Source organism: Brassica napus, chromosome C4, assembly GCF_020379485.1.
Source record: "Brassica napus cultivar Da-Ae chromosome C4, Da-Ae, whole genome shotgun sequence".
In the NCBI taxonomy this organism is placed as follows: Eukaryota; Viridiplantae; Streptophyta; class Magnoliopsida; order Brassicales; family Brassicaceae; genus Brassica; species Brassica napus.
Genome location: NC_063447.1, coordinates 12631508 through 12649317, shown reverse-complemented (window position 1 = coordinate 12649317; position 17810 = coordinate 12631508). Strand labels below are relative to the sequence as shown.

General features: G+C 29.3%; 1 protein-coding gene and 1 pseudogene across 1 annotated transcript; one reads left to right on the top strand and one right to left on the bottom strand.

The window, feature by feature from the left end:
* Window positions 1–8706: 8706 nt before the first annotated feature.
* On the top strand, window positions 8707–10847 carry LOC106451295 (putative vesicle-associated membrane protein 726). The gene is made up of 5 exons (XM_013893209.3): window positions 8707–9360; window positions 9865–10006; window positions 10076–10196; window positions 10325–10387; window positions 10469–10847. The coding sequence occupies exons 1-5, from the start codon at window positions 9171–9173 to the stop codon at window positions 10613–10615; spliced, it is 663 nt and encodes a 220-aa protein (XP_013748663.1). The 5' UTR covers window positions 8707–9170; the 3' UTR covers window positions 10616–10847.
* A 188-nt stretch (window positions 10848–11035) lies between these two features.
* Window positions 11036–14654, bottom strand: LOC106451294 (annotated as a pseudogene).
* Between the last annotated feature and the right edge of the window lie 3156 nt (window positions 14655–17810).

The following is a 17810-nucleotide window of genomic DNA, read 5'->3' as shown; positions in this document are numbered from 1 at the left end:
GATAAAAGAGGGTTAATGACTTCGTAATGGAAATTTGTAGTCAGTTTTTAAAAGTTTTACTTGCTTTGATATATTTTCTTAAAGCAATATGTAAGTGATTAACATGTAAGAAATGTAACATTGATGGATGATCCAATAAACGGTTAATATTCAGATGTCAATCTGATGTTTTTGAATTAGTTGTTGCTTCTTTTCTTCCCCTGTATCTCGAATAAGCTAGCATTCATCTTACACAAAGAAGTATAAATGCACGAATTAAGGAAATATTACGAAATGTCTTAATTCATACTTCTTCGAGCCGTTAATTCGAACATGTTCACCAATTTGCGTCGTAGTCTAACAAAAAAAAATGAATAGAAAATTCGTTTAAAACAAAATATGGATTATCAACCATTCATATGACCCAGTGTAGGCGCATTGGCGCAAATATCCTCTATATACTAAAGTACAAGTCGCCTGATAAATCAGAGACTGCCATGTGTAAAATGAGTTAATAAAATTATGAGAAAAAAAATCATTTAAACAAAATAATGCTTAAACTATAATTAAAAAAAAAAACAGAAACCGTATAACAGTTTTATTTGAGACAACCCATGATTCTCTTCTTTGCCCACGATCCTTTTTTCATACTTTATAATCTCTCAAATTCGTTAAACAAACAATTGAGAAATTCCCAACTGATTTGAAACAGAGAATATCAAACTCATTTGATCCTTCTTTCATCTGAAAACCCTAATTCATAATTGAGGTCGTACATATGAAATGTTCCGAGCCAATGCAGAGTTCGATTTCTATTTAATTGGATCTTCTTTTTTTTGACATTATGTAACTGGATCTTAACAACCCATATTTTCCAGTGACACTATCTCCCTTCTTTGTACATATTTGTTAGCTTCAATGGAACACTACATGGCGAAGAATATTTCTTGAAAAAGTGGGTGTGGTGGATTTGAATTGCTGGAGGTTCAACCAGAAAAAGAGACTATAGGAAGAAAAGAGAGAGAAAGAAGAGGAAGATAGAAAACATACGAAACATGCAAACGTGGTAATCGAAAAAGGTTAATACGTTTTATTAATTCACCACGAAAGGATCAGATTGATAAATTGTTTTCCTATTGGTTTATGCTTGGTCATAGGGGCGAGAGGAATGTGAAGTCTTGGAGATGGAAAAACCGCTGACATGGGAAGGTTAATTCAATTCTAAGACAAAATTAACAGAGGTATTTTATATGGTAACTATATTTTTGTTATCTTACCATTTAGACAAAAAAACTATATATATTTTTTATTATTGCAGTGTTTTTTTTTTTGCTTGATATAACTGCAGTCTTGCAATACACAATATGTTTTTTTTTTATGTTTGGTATAACAATACAGATGCAATGATAAATATGTTATTTTCCACTCTATTGCATCAATGAGACAATCAAATTCGTCAACGATTTTGTTGAAGTCTTTGTTCTTGAAATATATATACATGTCACCTTTTAGTTATATAAAACAGAAATTTGGTTTTATTTGTAAGCAAAAAAAAAATTCCTATGCGAAGCATGGGATCAATACTAGTCATTACCTAAAACAGATAGTTCAGATTACTTAGGAACAACTTGGTCTCAGTCAAAATCATGGAATCAAAACATTAGCATATAATATAGATTGTCATAAACATAAACAAATCTTAAAAAGCGATTTATTTCTGAAATTTCATCATAATATTACTTTAATATTTTCGTTTAAAAACATATAATATAAACATACATTTGAATATAACTACAATTTACATCCTATTTTGAGATGTCAATTTGCTGAATAGCCAATTTTGAGATGATAATTAAGTAAATGGTTATGATTTTGACATAATGAAAAAACAAAACATTTACTTCCAAATTCATCCGATTAGATCTTTATCTTTTGCTATTATCCGGTAAAGCTGTGTCTTATATACCCACGTATCTCTATAATATATGGTAGGTGTGCCTAAAAATTATTTCAAAGGAAAGAAAAACAAACCATCCACGTCAGCTGTTTATTGACCATATACATATGTACTGTGTGTGCTATTCCACGTCGCCGAAATAGTATATAAAATTATAATCTTACCTACATACCCTAGTACTAAATATTACCCTAACCTTAACCCATATATACTCATCCTTATATCAACCATACCCGAGCCCTTAAATACTAAACTCTAAACTCTAATCAATAAATCATAAACTCAAATATAAACCATATACCTAAATATATATCTTAAACTCAAATAGAATAGAACAAAATAAATAACATAATATATATTTGTGAAATAATGAAATGCCTATGATTTCATGGAAAAATTTAATGGTGGCTCCAACTATATTTTTCAGATTCTAAATACTAAACCTAAATCTCAATCACTAAACCCTATATTTAGAAGTAGGATAGGATCCCAACCTGATTTCTCACCCCTACATATTAAACTTTTTCACAACTGCTAAATACTATACTCAAACCCTAATTAGTAAATCTAAACCCTAATCAGTAAACTATAAACCCAAATATAATTAATAAATATTTTTACTACATTTTTAAAATAAAGTCTGCGTGTGTTCTATTCTATATCGTCGAAGTAGTATAGGGTTTCAACCTAACATCTAATCCCTACATATTAAACCCTCGCGCACCACTAAATACTATACCCAAACTCCTAATTAGTAATTCTAAACCCTAATCAGTAAACCATAAACCCAAATATAATATATAAATATTTTTACTAAAGTTTGTGTTTGTTCTATTCTATATGTCGAAGTAGTATATGATTCCAACCTGAACTCAAACCCCTATATAATAAACCATCCCACAACCCTATACCCAAACCCCTAATTATGTATAATTTGACATAATTGAGTGAATAACGCTCAACTGATCAGGTTACTAAATTCTAAAAACTAAACCCTAAACCCTAATCAGTAAACCCTAACCAAAAAATATAAACCCTAGATCCAAATAGAATGTAACAAAATACATAGCATATTACACATTGACACAAATTATGAAATATTTATGATTACATGTAATAAGTTAAGGTACATACCTCCTCACCTACTAGATACTAAACTCTAAACCATAATCACTAAACCCTAAACTCCAATATAAACCCTAAACCCAAATATCAAAATCTAAAAAAGTACAAAATATTATGCTATATTATATTATATAATATTAAACTATACATTATAGAATACTGCATGATTTTTACAGGTTCAAAAACATGTAATGATATTTAGAACTTAAAAAAATGATAGATTCTATTTCTTAACAAAATAGAACATTATTTATTTATCATCAAATGGAATGTAACAAATATATTGCATTGCATAACATGAATAGAACAAAATAATACATATTGTTTTACATTTCTATTCTATATGCATAGAATAGAAGACAATTTAACAAAAACTGTTCATTTTCTTCAATTTTGGTTCATTCACGGCGTCAAAATCATGATTGTGAAAATCTATGATTACGAGAAGGAGGAAAAGAAATGAAAAAATCATTTTGTCTTCACTCACTGTTGAATCTTGAAACGGGAAGCTATTCACAGAGGTGTTACGATCGTCGCGACTTTCAAGTTCCGAAGCCGTGAATCCTTTGTCTCCCATCTTTGATAGAGACGTCACAACCGGGCTGCTACTTCACAAACATCACCGGGAATGTATTTGGTGATTTCCGTGGTGGACACAATGCATCTTCCATAATTATTGTCATTTACAATTTGTGTCAAAAAAAAAGACAAATTCACTTTTTTATTGTAAATAAAAATAATAATTTATATTTATTTACTTTTTGCAGGTTGCGCCGATTGGATACAAAGGTAAAAGGACATTATTATATAAAATAATTAAGATGTATTGGTATAATAGGGCAATTGGTCACTGAGTTAATAATAATTTGTTTGGACGTCATACGGTGCAATTTCCTTTTTTTTCTAGCATAGATAAGCATTACAAGTTATATTCAAATGTATGTTTATACTATATGTTTTAACTAAATCTATACTATATAAAAGTTGAGGCTATAAGCCATTGAGAGCGTCCACGTAGGATGTTAAACGACCAATCGTATTATGACACATCTGATATTTAATTTGCTATTTTTAAAAATGTTAATATTAAAATTAATCTTTTAAAACGAAATTAATATTACATAAATATACTAAACTAACAAAATAGATATTAACTTTTCATAACTTACTAAAAAATGCTAACTATCAAAGTAAAATGGAAATTCAATAGAAAATAGTAATATTAACCAAAAAATATGTCTTCTTAGGTATATTTTAATGTTAAAATGACAAAAACAATTAAAACTTTTTTGACTAATATATAAAATAAGAAACTTTCTAATTTCTAATATATGAAGTATTGCGTGACTATAAATAATTGTCTAAGTTTCACATGGATCAAGATCTTCCGGTTTGGTTCATGAGTCTGTATAAGTTGATGACAAAAAAAAAAAATTTCAAGAGAGTTTAAACTATGGTTGCTTCTACTTACTTTGAGAAAGTGATAGATAGTGAAAAAAAAGAGAAATCTAAACTATGGTTGCTTCTGCTTCTTCCTTGGTATTCTACGACCTCGCGCATGGTTTTAATAAGAAGTTGTTTATTACGGGTTTTGCAGAGTGGTTATTTTTTTGGAGTTTACTTATGGGTTTATTGTTTAAGTGTCCATATAAAAAATATACGATTTTATCATAATGTCCTAATGATATACCTATTTTATATAGATGCCATTGGAAAGTTGGTTCTCATCAACAATGAGAATTTTAACTATCCAACTGGTGATGCATTTTAATTTGTTATTTTTAAATATGTCAATATTTCCAAAAAAACTGTTTATTTCATAATAAAAAGAAATCAATATCGAATATGCAAACTAAAAAAAGTAAAAACATTATACATATATTAACTTAATATATATATATATATATATATATATATATTAATAATTTCGAAATTTAACATAAATTAACTAAAAATAATAATTCATTTTAAAATGCAATAATTTAAACAATTATAACTATAAATCTAACACATGATTTTCAAAATTTAGGCTATAAGCTATTGAAAATATTCATAAATAAAATACATTATATATAATCTAAGACTATAAATCAGTGAAAAACAATTCATTATACTTTGATTAGGATTTAAAAAGTTCCATAAAATCATTTAAAATAAAATAGAAACCAATAGCAAACAATGTAGGTTAACAAAAGTAAAACATTATATGCTATTAAAAAATTCAAAATAACATATATTATATATGAGGCTATAAGTCATTGAGAGTGTAGACATAGGATTAAAAAAAACAATCAAAATATGAAAAATCATAATTATAGTTTACTATTTTTAAAATGTTAAAATTTCTAAAATTGATAACTTAAAATGGAATTCAACATCAAATAAGGTAAACTATTAAATAAAAGTTAAGGATATAAGTCATTGAAAGCGTTCACGTATGATTTAAAACAACCAACCATATTATGACAAATAAGTATTTTAATTTGTTATTTTTTAAATATGTCAATTTTTTCCAAAAACTGTTTATTTCATAATAATAAAAAAATCAATATCGAATAAGACAAACTAACAAAAGTAAAAACATTATACATATATTAACTTTATATATATATATATATATATAATAATTTCGAAATTTAACATAAAATAACTAAAAATAATAATTAATTTTTAAAATGCAATAATTCAAAAAATTATAACTATAAATTTAACTCATGATTTTCAAAATTTAGGCTATATGCTATTGAAAATATTCATGAATAACATGTATTATATATAACCTAAGACTATAAATCAGTGAGAAACAATTCATTATATTTTAATTAGGATTTAAAAAATTCCATAAGATCATTTAAAATAAAATAGAAACCAATATTAAACAAGGTAAGTTAACAAAAGTAAAACATTATAAATAAATTTACTTAATATATAATATGTCTCAGTATGTAACATTAAAATAAAATACAAAATAAGAATTAATATTAAGAATACAAAACTTTCAAACAATTATAAATTAATTTAACTCATGGTTTTCAAAGTTTAGGCTATATACTACTGAAAATATTCAAAAATAACATATACCATGTATGAGGCTATAAGTCATTGAGAGTACACACATAGGATTAGAAAAAAAAACAATCAAAATATGAAAAATCATAATTATAGTTTACTATTTTTAAAATGTTAAAATTTCCAAAATTTATAATACAAAATGGAATTCAACATCAGATAAGGTATACTAGGAAATAAATCATCAAAATTAAATTGATTCATAGATATAGATACAATATTTTTCCTTCCAGGAACACAAAATAAAAATATACTCTTAAAATTTCAAAAATGTATTTTCAAAATAAATTATCGATCAATATCCAATGTGTTTTCTTTAATAATATCCAAATCGAAAAACCAAACATAATCTTCATGAACAAGGAACGCGTCAAGAATATAGGACTTGAAGTGAATGAACAATAATAGTGAATCAGAAATAGTACAAAGAAAAATGTAAAAACATCCGCAAGAGAAAGTAGACATAGAAAGCCGAAGACAAAATCCAATAGACAAAAAATGTATCACTCCAAAAAATTGGATAGAGTAGAGAATAATTCCAATATAAGAAAAATATTTGAAATTTGCATTCGCTCTCTCTGAAAGATGTTAAGTAAGAGAACAAAGATAGAGAGAGAGAATCACAAGCCATAATTTATTTATGAGTTTCAAATTATTTTTAATCAATCAAAAAACTAACGAATTTATTTATCCATTAAAATTTTAAATATTAGTCAACATTATAATTTTATGTTTGTACAAATATTGTTTTAGTTAGTTACAGTCAAAATCTTCATAGAAACTAAACAAATAAGCTATACTGAAATAAATGTAACATGATGTGATCTACAAGATTTTTAAAAACAATTGTTATTAAAGCAAACTCAATGATGAATTCTTATAATCATTTGTCTGATTCACTTCATATAACATATAAAGTTTAAGATGCTCTCTGTTGAGTTATGTTGAAGAAAATATTTAAAGAACAATGTTTACAAGTTAAATAAAAATAATAAAGAGTTTAAGAAAGCATGTCAAATAACTTGGTTAAGATTTTTAATAAAATTATAAAGACGAGGAGCAATAAATTAGCATGAAAGATAACATAAAAGAATGATCGAAAAAATAATCAATATGAATTTATCATCAACAAACTCAAAACATACAAATTTACAAACTTATAACATTTTAGAAAATCTCAAGATTACAATGAGTACGCTATCTAAGACGTTCGTTATCTTATCACCAGTATTTAGCAACTAGAAATATTTTTTTATCAAATTATATGATAGTTTATAAAGGATTTTAAAAATATTCATGGGAACTCCGAAACAAACATATATTATCTATCGTACCAAAATAATATTTTTCATATAAAAAGTAAATTTTGATATATTGTAATGCTATGCAACTAAATAATTAGATCAAGTAATATATAAATATTATACTTTAGGTTCTCTATAATATTAATTCAATAAATAAAATATTATTTAACATTTGTTTAATTAATTATATTTACTTTAAATTTATATCATCTTACAAAGATTATTTAATATTAATTAAGGTTCATCAAAATATTTGTTGCCATTAAATTTTAAATCTCAATATTATACTATTACATATATATATATATATATATATATATATATATGTATAACAATCACACATTAATTATAAAGTTTTTCTGAATATAAAGTAAAATTAGATATATTCAAATAAAATATGTATAAATTTTTGATAAAATATTATAATTTATTAACAGTTTACATACATTGAGTAATCTACATAATATTTTAAAATATAATTTAATATTTCAAAAACTATGAATGTGTTTATAAACATAATTATTGCATCTATAAATACAAATAACTAAATAGCTAATAACATAATATAATAATAAATAAACATAAATATTAAAATCAACAAATCATATTTCAAATAAGAAAATTATATAAATCAATTAAATTGTTAGCTTCAAAGTTATTATAAAACTAAACTAAATTATTAATACAGGCACGCGCAAGTGTAAAATCTAGTATAGAAAAAAGTTGACAACCTAGAAAGCAGAAACGCTTTAATTAAATTATATAATGACTTATACTTGGGTTCACCCCCTAGGGTTAACCAATAAGTTCACCAACCAATAGAATTTCATTATTTCAAATTCGATATATTTTAAAAAAGGAAACAAAATATTATCAAATTATATTATGTTTTTAAAATTAAAAGGTAAAAAGAAATAAATAAAAAAATAGTAGTAATTAAAAAAAAATATTTTTAACGTCGTCAGCAAAACACTAAACCATAAAACCTAATCCCTAAACCCAAAATCCTTGGATAAACCCTAAACCCTTGGATAAATCCTAAACTCTAAATCAAAATCACTAAACACTAAAACACTCAAGGGTTTAGGGTTTAGGATTTAGGGTTTATGGTTTACTGTTTAGTGTTTTTTATTTAGAGTTTATGATTTATCCAGGGGTTTAAGGTTTACCCAAGGGTTGAGGATTTGGGATTTAGAGTTTAGTGATTATGATTTAAAGTTTAGTATTTTGCTGACGACGTTAAAAATATTTTTTTTTAATTCTTTTTTTATGTAATTACTATATTTTTTTTACTTTTTTTTAAAAACATAATATAACTTGACAATATTTTGTTTTCCTTTAAAAGATATCAAATTTGAAATAATAAAATCATATTGGTTGGTGAAGCTAGATATTAAATAAGGTGAACCAGGAACAACTCTTATATAATTAAATGATGCAATTAATACCAAACGAATCGGCATAATAAAAAGGGATAACTCCTTTCCGTGTGCCTCACGCGAGTGTTTTCAGTTTTGTCTCTTGAAAAAAGTTTCAAAGGGGATCGCAGCGGAGCGTCGTCCCCATCTCTCTCTCCCCCTTTCATTTTCCCCTTCTGTTTCGGATCTTTCTTACTCCCTCCCGTACACACCAAGAAAAAAAACAAAAACAGAAACTCTTCTTCTCTTTCACCTAATTCAATATCTCATCTCTGGTGCGTTAGGGTTTGTTTCTCTCCCTCTCTTCTTCGAGACAAAATGGGACAACAGAATTTGATCTACAGCTTTGTCGCTCGTGGGACGGTGATTCTCGCCGAGTATACTGAGTTTAAAGGAAACTTTACTTCTGTCGCTGCACAGTGCCTCCAGAAGCTTCCTTCTTCCAACAACAAGTTCACCTACAATTGCGACGGTCACACCTTCAATTACCTCGTCGAAAATGGCTTCAGTGAGTCTCTCTCTTCTCTTGATCCGTACTACACAACTTTGGTAGACACAGATGCATCTTTGTGTTCGTATTGCAATCCATTACAGTGGATCTATTTGGTCGTTTTTCTAATATTTTGTAGCATTCTTTATGCTTCTGTGAAGGTCCTTTGTGCGTTTGGACCATGGTTAAGTTTTTTTTTTTTTTTTGGCAACTAAACCATGCTAAGGTTTCTTGCAAATGAATTGTCTGAAATTAGTTTTTCTGGATCTCTGTTTTTCTTAGGTGTCTGATTTGGTTGAGCTTTTATGTATGGGTATGGCTTATTTTTGAGAAAACCTTGTTGTATGCTTCATGATTGATGATATTAAGAGTCAGGTAGGTTTTGGGGAATCAAGTACTAGGTTGATAGGATACTTGGTAATTATTAATGAAGATCAACTGCATGCGGTTATGTACTTAGCTCTTTCTCTGCCTAGTGTATATTTGAAGCAGTTTCTTATTTTTAGTCATTTTGTCCTGTAGCGTATTGTGTGGTTGCCGTTGAATCTGCTGGGAGGCAGATTACAATGGCTTTCTTGGAGCGTGTCAAAGAAGATTTCAACAAGAGATATGGCGGTGGAAAGGCTACCACTGCTAAACCCAACAGCCTGAACAAAGAGTTTGGGTACGTCTACAAAAAGTCCTCTTTTAGAATCTGTGGATATGATTGGTAACTTGTTTGGTCGTACCGTAGGTCTAAACTGAAGGGGCACATGCAGTACTGTGTGGATCATCCTGAGGAGATTAACAAACTTTCTAAGGTTAAGGCTCAGGTGACAGAGGTGAAAGGTGTTATGATGGAGAACATTGAGAAGGTCAGAATCATATAGTCAATACCACAATTCTGTTTCATAAGTTTTAGCAAATTTGTCATATTTGGCCTGGATTTTCTCTGCTCCTAATGTAAATATGTCTGAGCTTTATGCAATTAGTTTATTTGCAGGTCCTTGACCGTGGTGAGAAAATTGAACTTCTAGTGGATAAAACTGAGAACCTTCGTTCACAGGTTAGTACTTACATATATGGATAAGCATAAAGGCATTCTAGTTCTTGCTCTCTAATATTTCAAATATGTATATCTTTACAGGCACAAGACTTCAGAACACAAGGAACGAAAATAAGAAGAAAGATGTGGTGGGAGAACATGAAGATCAAGCTCATAGTCCTAGGTATCATCATTGCCTTGATTCTGATCATTATTCTCTCGGTTTGTCATGGGTTCAAGTGTACCTAAATCTTGAAACAATAAGAAGATTATACTATGAGAGATTATCAGCACCATATTGCTCTACTAGGCTAATGGAAACTCCTCACCGTGTACGCCCTTCTTTTTCTTTCTGTTTTCCTGGTTTCTTTTTCTTTTCTTCTTTAATTTTGTTAGGGGAAAGTTATACGATAACTCAGCACTGAGAGATGATCCTTTAGGGTATGAATGTTTGTTAAGAGATGTAAACTGTTGTGGTCGTGGTGATTGACATGTTTTTTTTTTTTGTAATCTCAAAGTTCAATGTTAGGTTTCTGATGTTTCCCTACTATATCCTAATTTTTTTCTCAAGGAAAATAATAATAATATTAGATTAGGACTTTGTGGTGATGGTCCTTGCTTCAGCCATTTTTCTCATTATAAACAAAAACACAGAGATGCATATGAATATGACTATAGAAAATTCACCACACTTAATTGATAGAAGAAGAAATTAAACAAAAGTATCAGATAAAGATAAAACCAACGCAAGGAAAAAACAAACTTCAATGCAATAACACAAGCTACTTGACAAACAAGGAAAGATCACATTCAGACTCAAAAATAATCCAAACCGTTTCTGCGCTTTCACTGGCACATTATCTTGATGAGCCACTCCGGCTTGTATGAAGCAATGACTTGTGCTATCGTCAGTCCAAGCAACACTCCAAACCCATACCCTATTGCCGCACCCCTCCAGTTCAACACTTCTTCCTCTTCTTCTTTTTCTTCCTCTGGCTGTTGTGGCAATGGTGGTGCGTTAGTCCCGTAACAACTTTGTTCAAGAGGAAGACCACAAAGGCCAGAATTCCCTTCAAAGGAGGATCTATCTTGCCCAGTGATCTGTGTTCCTTGTGGTATTTCACCTTTGAGTTGGTTGTAAGACACATTGATGTAGGCCAAAAACGAGAGGCTCGCTATTCCATTAGGAATAGTCCCCGAGAGTTGGTTTCTTGACAGGTCTAGCGACTCTAGCTTGCCCAGACTGGAGAAAGACAAAGGAATATGTCCGGTGAAGGCGTTGTTGGATAAGTTGAGTGCAATCAGTGCTTTCAAGAGACCAATGGATTCAGGAATCTGTCCTTCAAGTCTGTTTCCAGAAAAATCAATGGTGGCATATGAAGTAAGGATCAACTCTTGCTCCATGGAAAGACCTTTGTATTTCAAATCTATATAATTCATATAGCTGATGTGAACCATACTGTAAATACTCTGATCATATATCATATATAGACCCCCATTTTGGTTCATTGTGCCTGATGATGCTTTCCAATTGACAAAATAACTTGGTGGCAAACTCCCCGTAAACTTATTATCAGATATCTCAAGTATTCGTAGCTCAGGGAACCCGAGAGGACCTTGATGAGGTGGAGGAGATATAGGACCATAAAATTTGTTTGAACTGAGGATAAGGATTTGCAAGTTCGGTAAAGCCTTAAGCAAGAAAGGAAACGTATCTTTGATTTTGTTGTTGCCAACGCTTAGAAACTGTAGAGAGGAGCAATTTACAAGAGACCTTGGTAGCTTTCCGGTTAGTTGGTTGTAGCCAACGTCAAGGGACTGAAGAGGCGCACCATCGTAGAACTCGTCAGGAATACTTCCTTCTATGTTGTTCTTCCGCAAAATCACAGCCCTCAGGTTACTCAAGCATGGAGGAATAGGGCCAGTGAGGTTGTTGTATGGTAGAATCAAATGCGTGAGGGAACTACGGTTGCAGATTGAATGAGGTATCTTTCCTGTGAATCTGTTGCGCGAGGCAGCCAAGATGTTGATAGAGAGTGGTAGAGTAGGAATTGCTCCTTCAAAAAAGTTCCGTTCTATATCTAGACACGTCAGCGATGAATTTGCCAAAACGTCTGTGGGACCTTGGAAGCCATTGAACAAATTATTTGCAAATGACACTGTGCTCAGACGAGGAAGGCTCCATAACCACTCAGGGATTTTTCCTTTGATGCTATTTTCGGACAAGTCTAACATCTCCAAGTTCTCAAGGATCTTCAAGATATTTGGAAATCCGCTGATGTTGCAGCCTGATAAGAACAACCTCTCCAAATTTGGTGGGATGTCTGAATTTGAACTTAAACTTGGTGGAGATATATTGTTACCCGAAAGGTCGACGTACAACAAATGTTTTAGGGAGGAGAAGAGGGTTAAGTCAATTGGGTAGCTTGTGTTAAGGAAAGAAAGGTCGAGCTGCTTGAGGTTGATGAGCTTTGAGATAGGCTCTAAGATATTCTCTCCAAAGTTGTTATCCCCAAGGTACAAGAACTCGAGGCTAGATAAGGTGGAAGAAGAGTTGAGAACTTCCATTGAGCCCGCGAGATTGTTTCCACGCAGATCAAGCTGTGATAAGAAAGGCATGGTGATGAGAGAAAAGGGAATTGTTCCAGAGAAGTGATTGTAGGAAAGTTCTAGAGTAGAGAGGTTAGTTAGGTTTTGTACAAGTGGGAAGCTACCAGTAAGCTTGTTTCGGCCAAGGTACAAATCGGTTAAGGAGGTTAGGTTAATCATGGAGGGAGGAACTTGGCTGAAAAAGTCATTAGATGAAAGAAGCAAGGCCTCTAGTCTATTGAAATTTCCAAATTCAGAAGGGAGTGATGAACTGAAGTTGTTGTAGCCTAGATTAAGGTAACGGAGGTGGTGCAACTTAAAAAGGCTACTGTTGGGATTCAAAGCTTTTGAGAGATGATTATCAGAAAGGTCTAAAGCCAAGAGCTTCGTCAGATTCCCTACAAGTGGGAAAGAGATAAGACCTCTAACCTGTTGAGATTTCCAAACTCAGAAGGAAGTGAAGAGGAGACAAAGTTGTTTTCACTGAGTTCGAGGTGACGAAGATGATTTAACGTGAAGAGGCTACTGTTGGGATTTAGAGTTCCACTGAGGCAATCCCTGAGTCGTAGCTTTGTCATCGCGCCTGTCGAGTTGTCACACCAGACTCCATTGAAGGGGTCACTTGGGTTGCAGTGGCGGGTATCAAACTCGTTCTTGAAATCAGTGAGAGCTTGAATCTGTTGGGGGCGACATGCAACAAGACCAACAGTACGACTTTTAAAATAGAAGTCTGTAGCGACGAAGCTTGGATGGGAACAGAGCAAGACTAGCGAGAAAAAATGCAAACGCATACGGGATTCAGACATGGTCTTTAAGAACAGTGTTTAAGAAGAATTAATTTTTGGTTTAAGAAAAGTGGGAGTTAAGATTTGTGGTATAAATAAAGTTAAACGTGATTATCTCACACAACTTGACTTAGAAAGATAAGTGAAGTCTTTGTAAAGTAACTATGCCCACAGTAAAATTCTGAAGTGAAAATCAACGTTAACTTGTCAATTTTTCTAGCGTGTAACTTGGATTGGAATTTCTTCATGTTGGATTGGTCATGTTACGCAAAGATCAACAAATAAAGTTGCTTTTATGTAGAAAAGAGACACTAATTGTCAAATATTGTTGCGCAACCTCTTATTTTTCATTATCTTTTATGTAGATGTGAGGCGCAAATCTGTGAACCTCTTGAATCGCTTTATTTTTAAAACTCATTACTTTTAAAATTTTATTTTAACATAATATTCATGTACAAGATTTTTAAATGATGTACACTTTTTAGCTACTTGTAATTTAAAGCTAATTTTTAATATTTTAATATGTAATCCATCTATTTATAATATAAATTATTTTATTTAAAAGCACAAAGAGTTCAAAATAAATTTTAACATAATTTTCATGTACAATATTTTTAAATGATGTAGATTTTTTCTCAAAAAAAAAGATTTAGAATCATTATTTTCACAAAATATCCAATAAACATAATTGCATAAAATACTAAAAACTTTATTTTGAAACAAATATTATTTCTAGAAAATAACATATTATGAATAGAAAGAATATAAAATCACATTTTTAAAAGTTAGTCTCAAAAGTCTTTAAAAGTCTAGACGCAGCAGTGTAATCTTCTGTCTCAAAAAGCATCCAAAAATAGTTAAGAAAAATGAAGATGACATAGAAGCAATTTTATTCAAGAAAATAAAATATTTTTTTTTATAAATATAATTTTTAATGTAATTATGTTTCAGTATGAATTGAATGTGTTTTCGGACTAAACATAAATGATTTGCAGCATGTCTGAAAACGTGAACTTTATTATTCCAATTGTTTTGCATTATATGTTTTAAACATATTAAAGATAAATATTTGTGGAAGTCCTCTCGTCCGGTGGTTTAACCAAAAGTTCATTGATATTTTTACACGAGGAGGTATGGGTTTCGATTTCCGAAGAAGTCTGAATTGTGCGATAGGAGAAAATACTTACAAGAGATCTGCAGCATGGCGCAAGGAAAAAATATTTTCTCATATTTGTAATAGCATAATTATCCAGCGTTAAAAAAAATAAATTTTTATTTTCTCTCAATATATTTTTGTTTGAATTTGATAATCAGTGAGCCCAAAAAATTAAACCTAGAAAATTTTACATATCTAAACTATTAAAATTGTAGTACAAATTTGAAATAACCCTAACTTTTTCTAAAAAAATTACCATCTCATACCACTAGCTTTAATTATTAAACCAGCCAAATTAAATTAACAGAATTAACCTTAAATAATTACAAAACCAACTGAACTTAAAATAGCGTGTTTCAGTGATTGTCTTCTCTAAATTCATGAGGTGTTGGTAGATGCAAATTATTTGGTCAAATTTGTCATTTTTATGAAGAAAGAAAGGATTGTTTTTTTTAAACACAATGAAGAAATGATTCATTTTTATATTGTAATGTTTGGCTTTATCGTTTTTAACGCAATGAAGAAAAAATGATTCATTTTTATATTGTATTGTTTGGCTTTATCAGTTGGGACAATTTGCTTAATATATATAAAAGCAATCGTAATTAAGAAAGTGTACATGAAGTGGCTTAAAAATATAATGCAATGATTTTTGTGTCTGGAAATACCGAAATCACCCCTCTAAAATTGTCATTCTTCTCTGACACATACTGACACACTAACGCTCAGCAGAGTACACTCACGCGCAGCAGAATCCACTAATGCCCGCAACAGAGTCCACTGACGCACGCAACAGAATTCACTGACACAACAGTTTTTTTGACATATTTTTATTTTCATTTTTTAATGTGATCATTTTTTTTGAATACCCACCTCATTTTTTATTCAATATTTTAATATTTATTAACATATTAATGTATGAATTGTTTTGACTACTAGACTTAATACAATTATATATTTATGCAAAAATATATTTGTGTATAGGTTTATATTCAAAACAATATGTTATATAATATTTAAAATATAATCATCGCTACATAGTTGGTTAGTCGTTAATAACAACTATGTTACATAGTTTGTTAGTTGTTAAATTTTATGTTAGAGGGATATATCGATCACTAACGACCACTGATACTTTTAACGGCGACTTAATTGCTATATGAAAAAAAAATAAAGAAAAAACCAAAAAAAAATATAGATCCAATTGTTAATAAAAAATTAATTAGGGGTTAACAAACAAATTAGTTAATACTAGATGATAATCTGCGTTCTGCGCGGAATGAATTGTTTTAAAAATATATTATAATATTATAAAGAATATATATATTTTGTTATCAATTATATTTTTTACATTCAAGTACCATTTGGTTTGATTTGGATCTTCGAGGGTTTGGTTCAGTTCAGATCTTTGCTGGTTTGGTTCAGGTTTGGGTTCAGATATCCTATTTATTTTTTTTTCAAAATTAAAGTTTATATATACTTTAATTTTATCAAAATATAAAAATAAAAATAATATATAACATAAAAATTTGAATAACGTATGCCAAAATACTTAAACTTAACATCAAAATTGATTTCGATTAAATATTTGGATAGAAGATCAATCGATATTTTAAGTATTTTAGGTATTATAACTATCATTTAGCTATTTTAAACATGTACTTATACATTATTTGTATATATTTCCAAGTATTTTGGACAACTTAAAAACGACTTATATATTTTGTATATTCGTTTAGATATTAATTTTTTTTTTTAAATTAGTATATTTATAACTATATAAATCTTGTTTGGATATATTCGGATACATAAAATATTACGGTATGGATCGGATTCGGTTCCGGTTTTCTAGATACCAAAATTTTGAACCCATTCGCATTTTTTCTTTGGATCGGCATTGGTTCGGTTTTTTGGATTCAGATTTTTTACCCAATCCTATATTTTTACTGTGACAAAATTTTGAACGAAAAATGATGATGGTTCCTACTAATTTTGGGTATGCAACAATTTTTAAACCAAAACACATTTTACTATTCCGTGGCTCATTTACTTAATCCATTAAAGCTATTCTAGGCACATTTAAGAAAAACAATGGCCTCAACTAAGAAAAATATTACCATTTCAGATTGTCAATCGATGCTTCCAGATATTCTGTGTTGGAGTTGTGACAAATAGAAAGGAGGTTAGGGTTAGGAAAACAAATTTGTTGTGGAATCCATGTTCTCGCTAGGTGATTTCAATAACTTCTAAATAAATCATAGTTGTATCAATTTCTTGTAAGATTTTCAAAAAATATTAATTAATAAAATCTTACTCTTGCTGGAGTAATCAATTGTTTCATACTTAATATATAGGAGATTATAGTAATCACACAAATCAAAATAATACCGTTTGTTTTTTAATATATTTATGGTAAATAAATTAAAATAATCATTTTATTTATTTTATATGGTATATAATTATATTTCAAAGATGTTGACATAAAAATATAGTATATTTTAATATAAATATTTATATTGAGACTTCCTATTCATATGGTTTTATTAACATTTGTATATTTGATGTAACAAAAAATTTAAAGCATTAACCTCAAAATTTTCGATGTGGTATTTTTCGATGAAAATTTCAAAATTAAAATATTAAGGTCTTAATACTCTTTCAATGCAAATTTCAAATTAACATATTTATGTATTTTTAAATGGAACATAGTTTAATTTAAACGACATTATATATATATATTATTTAATATGAATATATATTAATTAAAAATTTATATTAATACGATTGTATGATCATTTTAATCTTGTTATAACAAAAAATTAAGCCATCGAGCACAAAATTTTTAAAGGGATTTTTACCATTTTTGTAATTTAAAGTCGTTTTAAAAAATTCAAAATATATCATATAAGAAAAC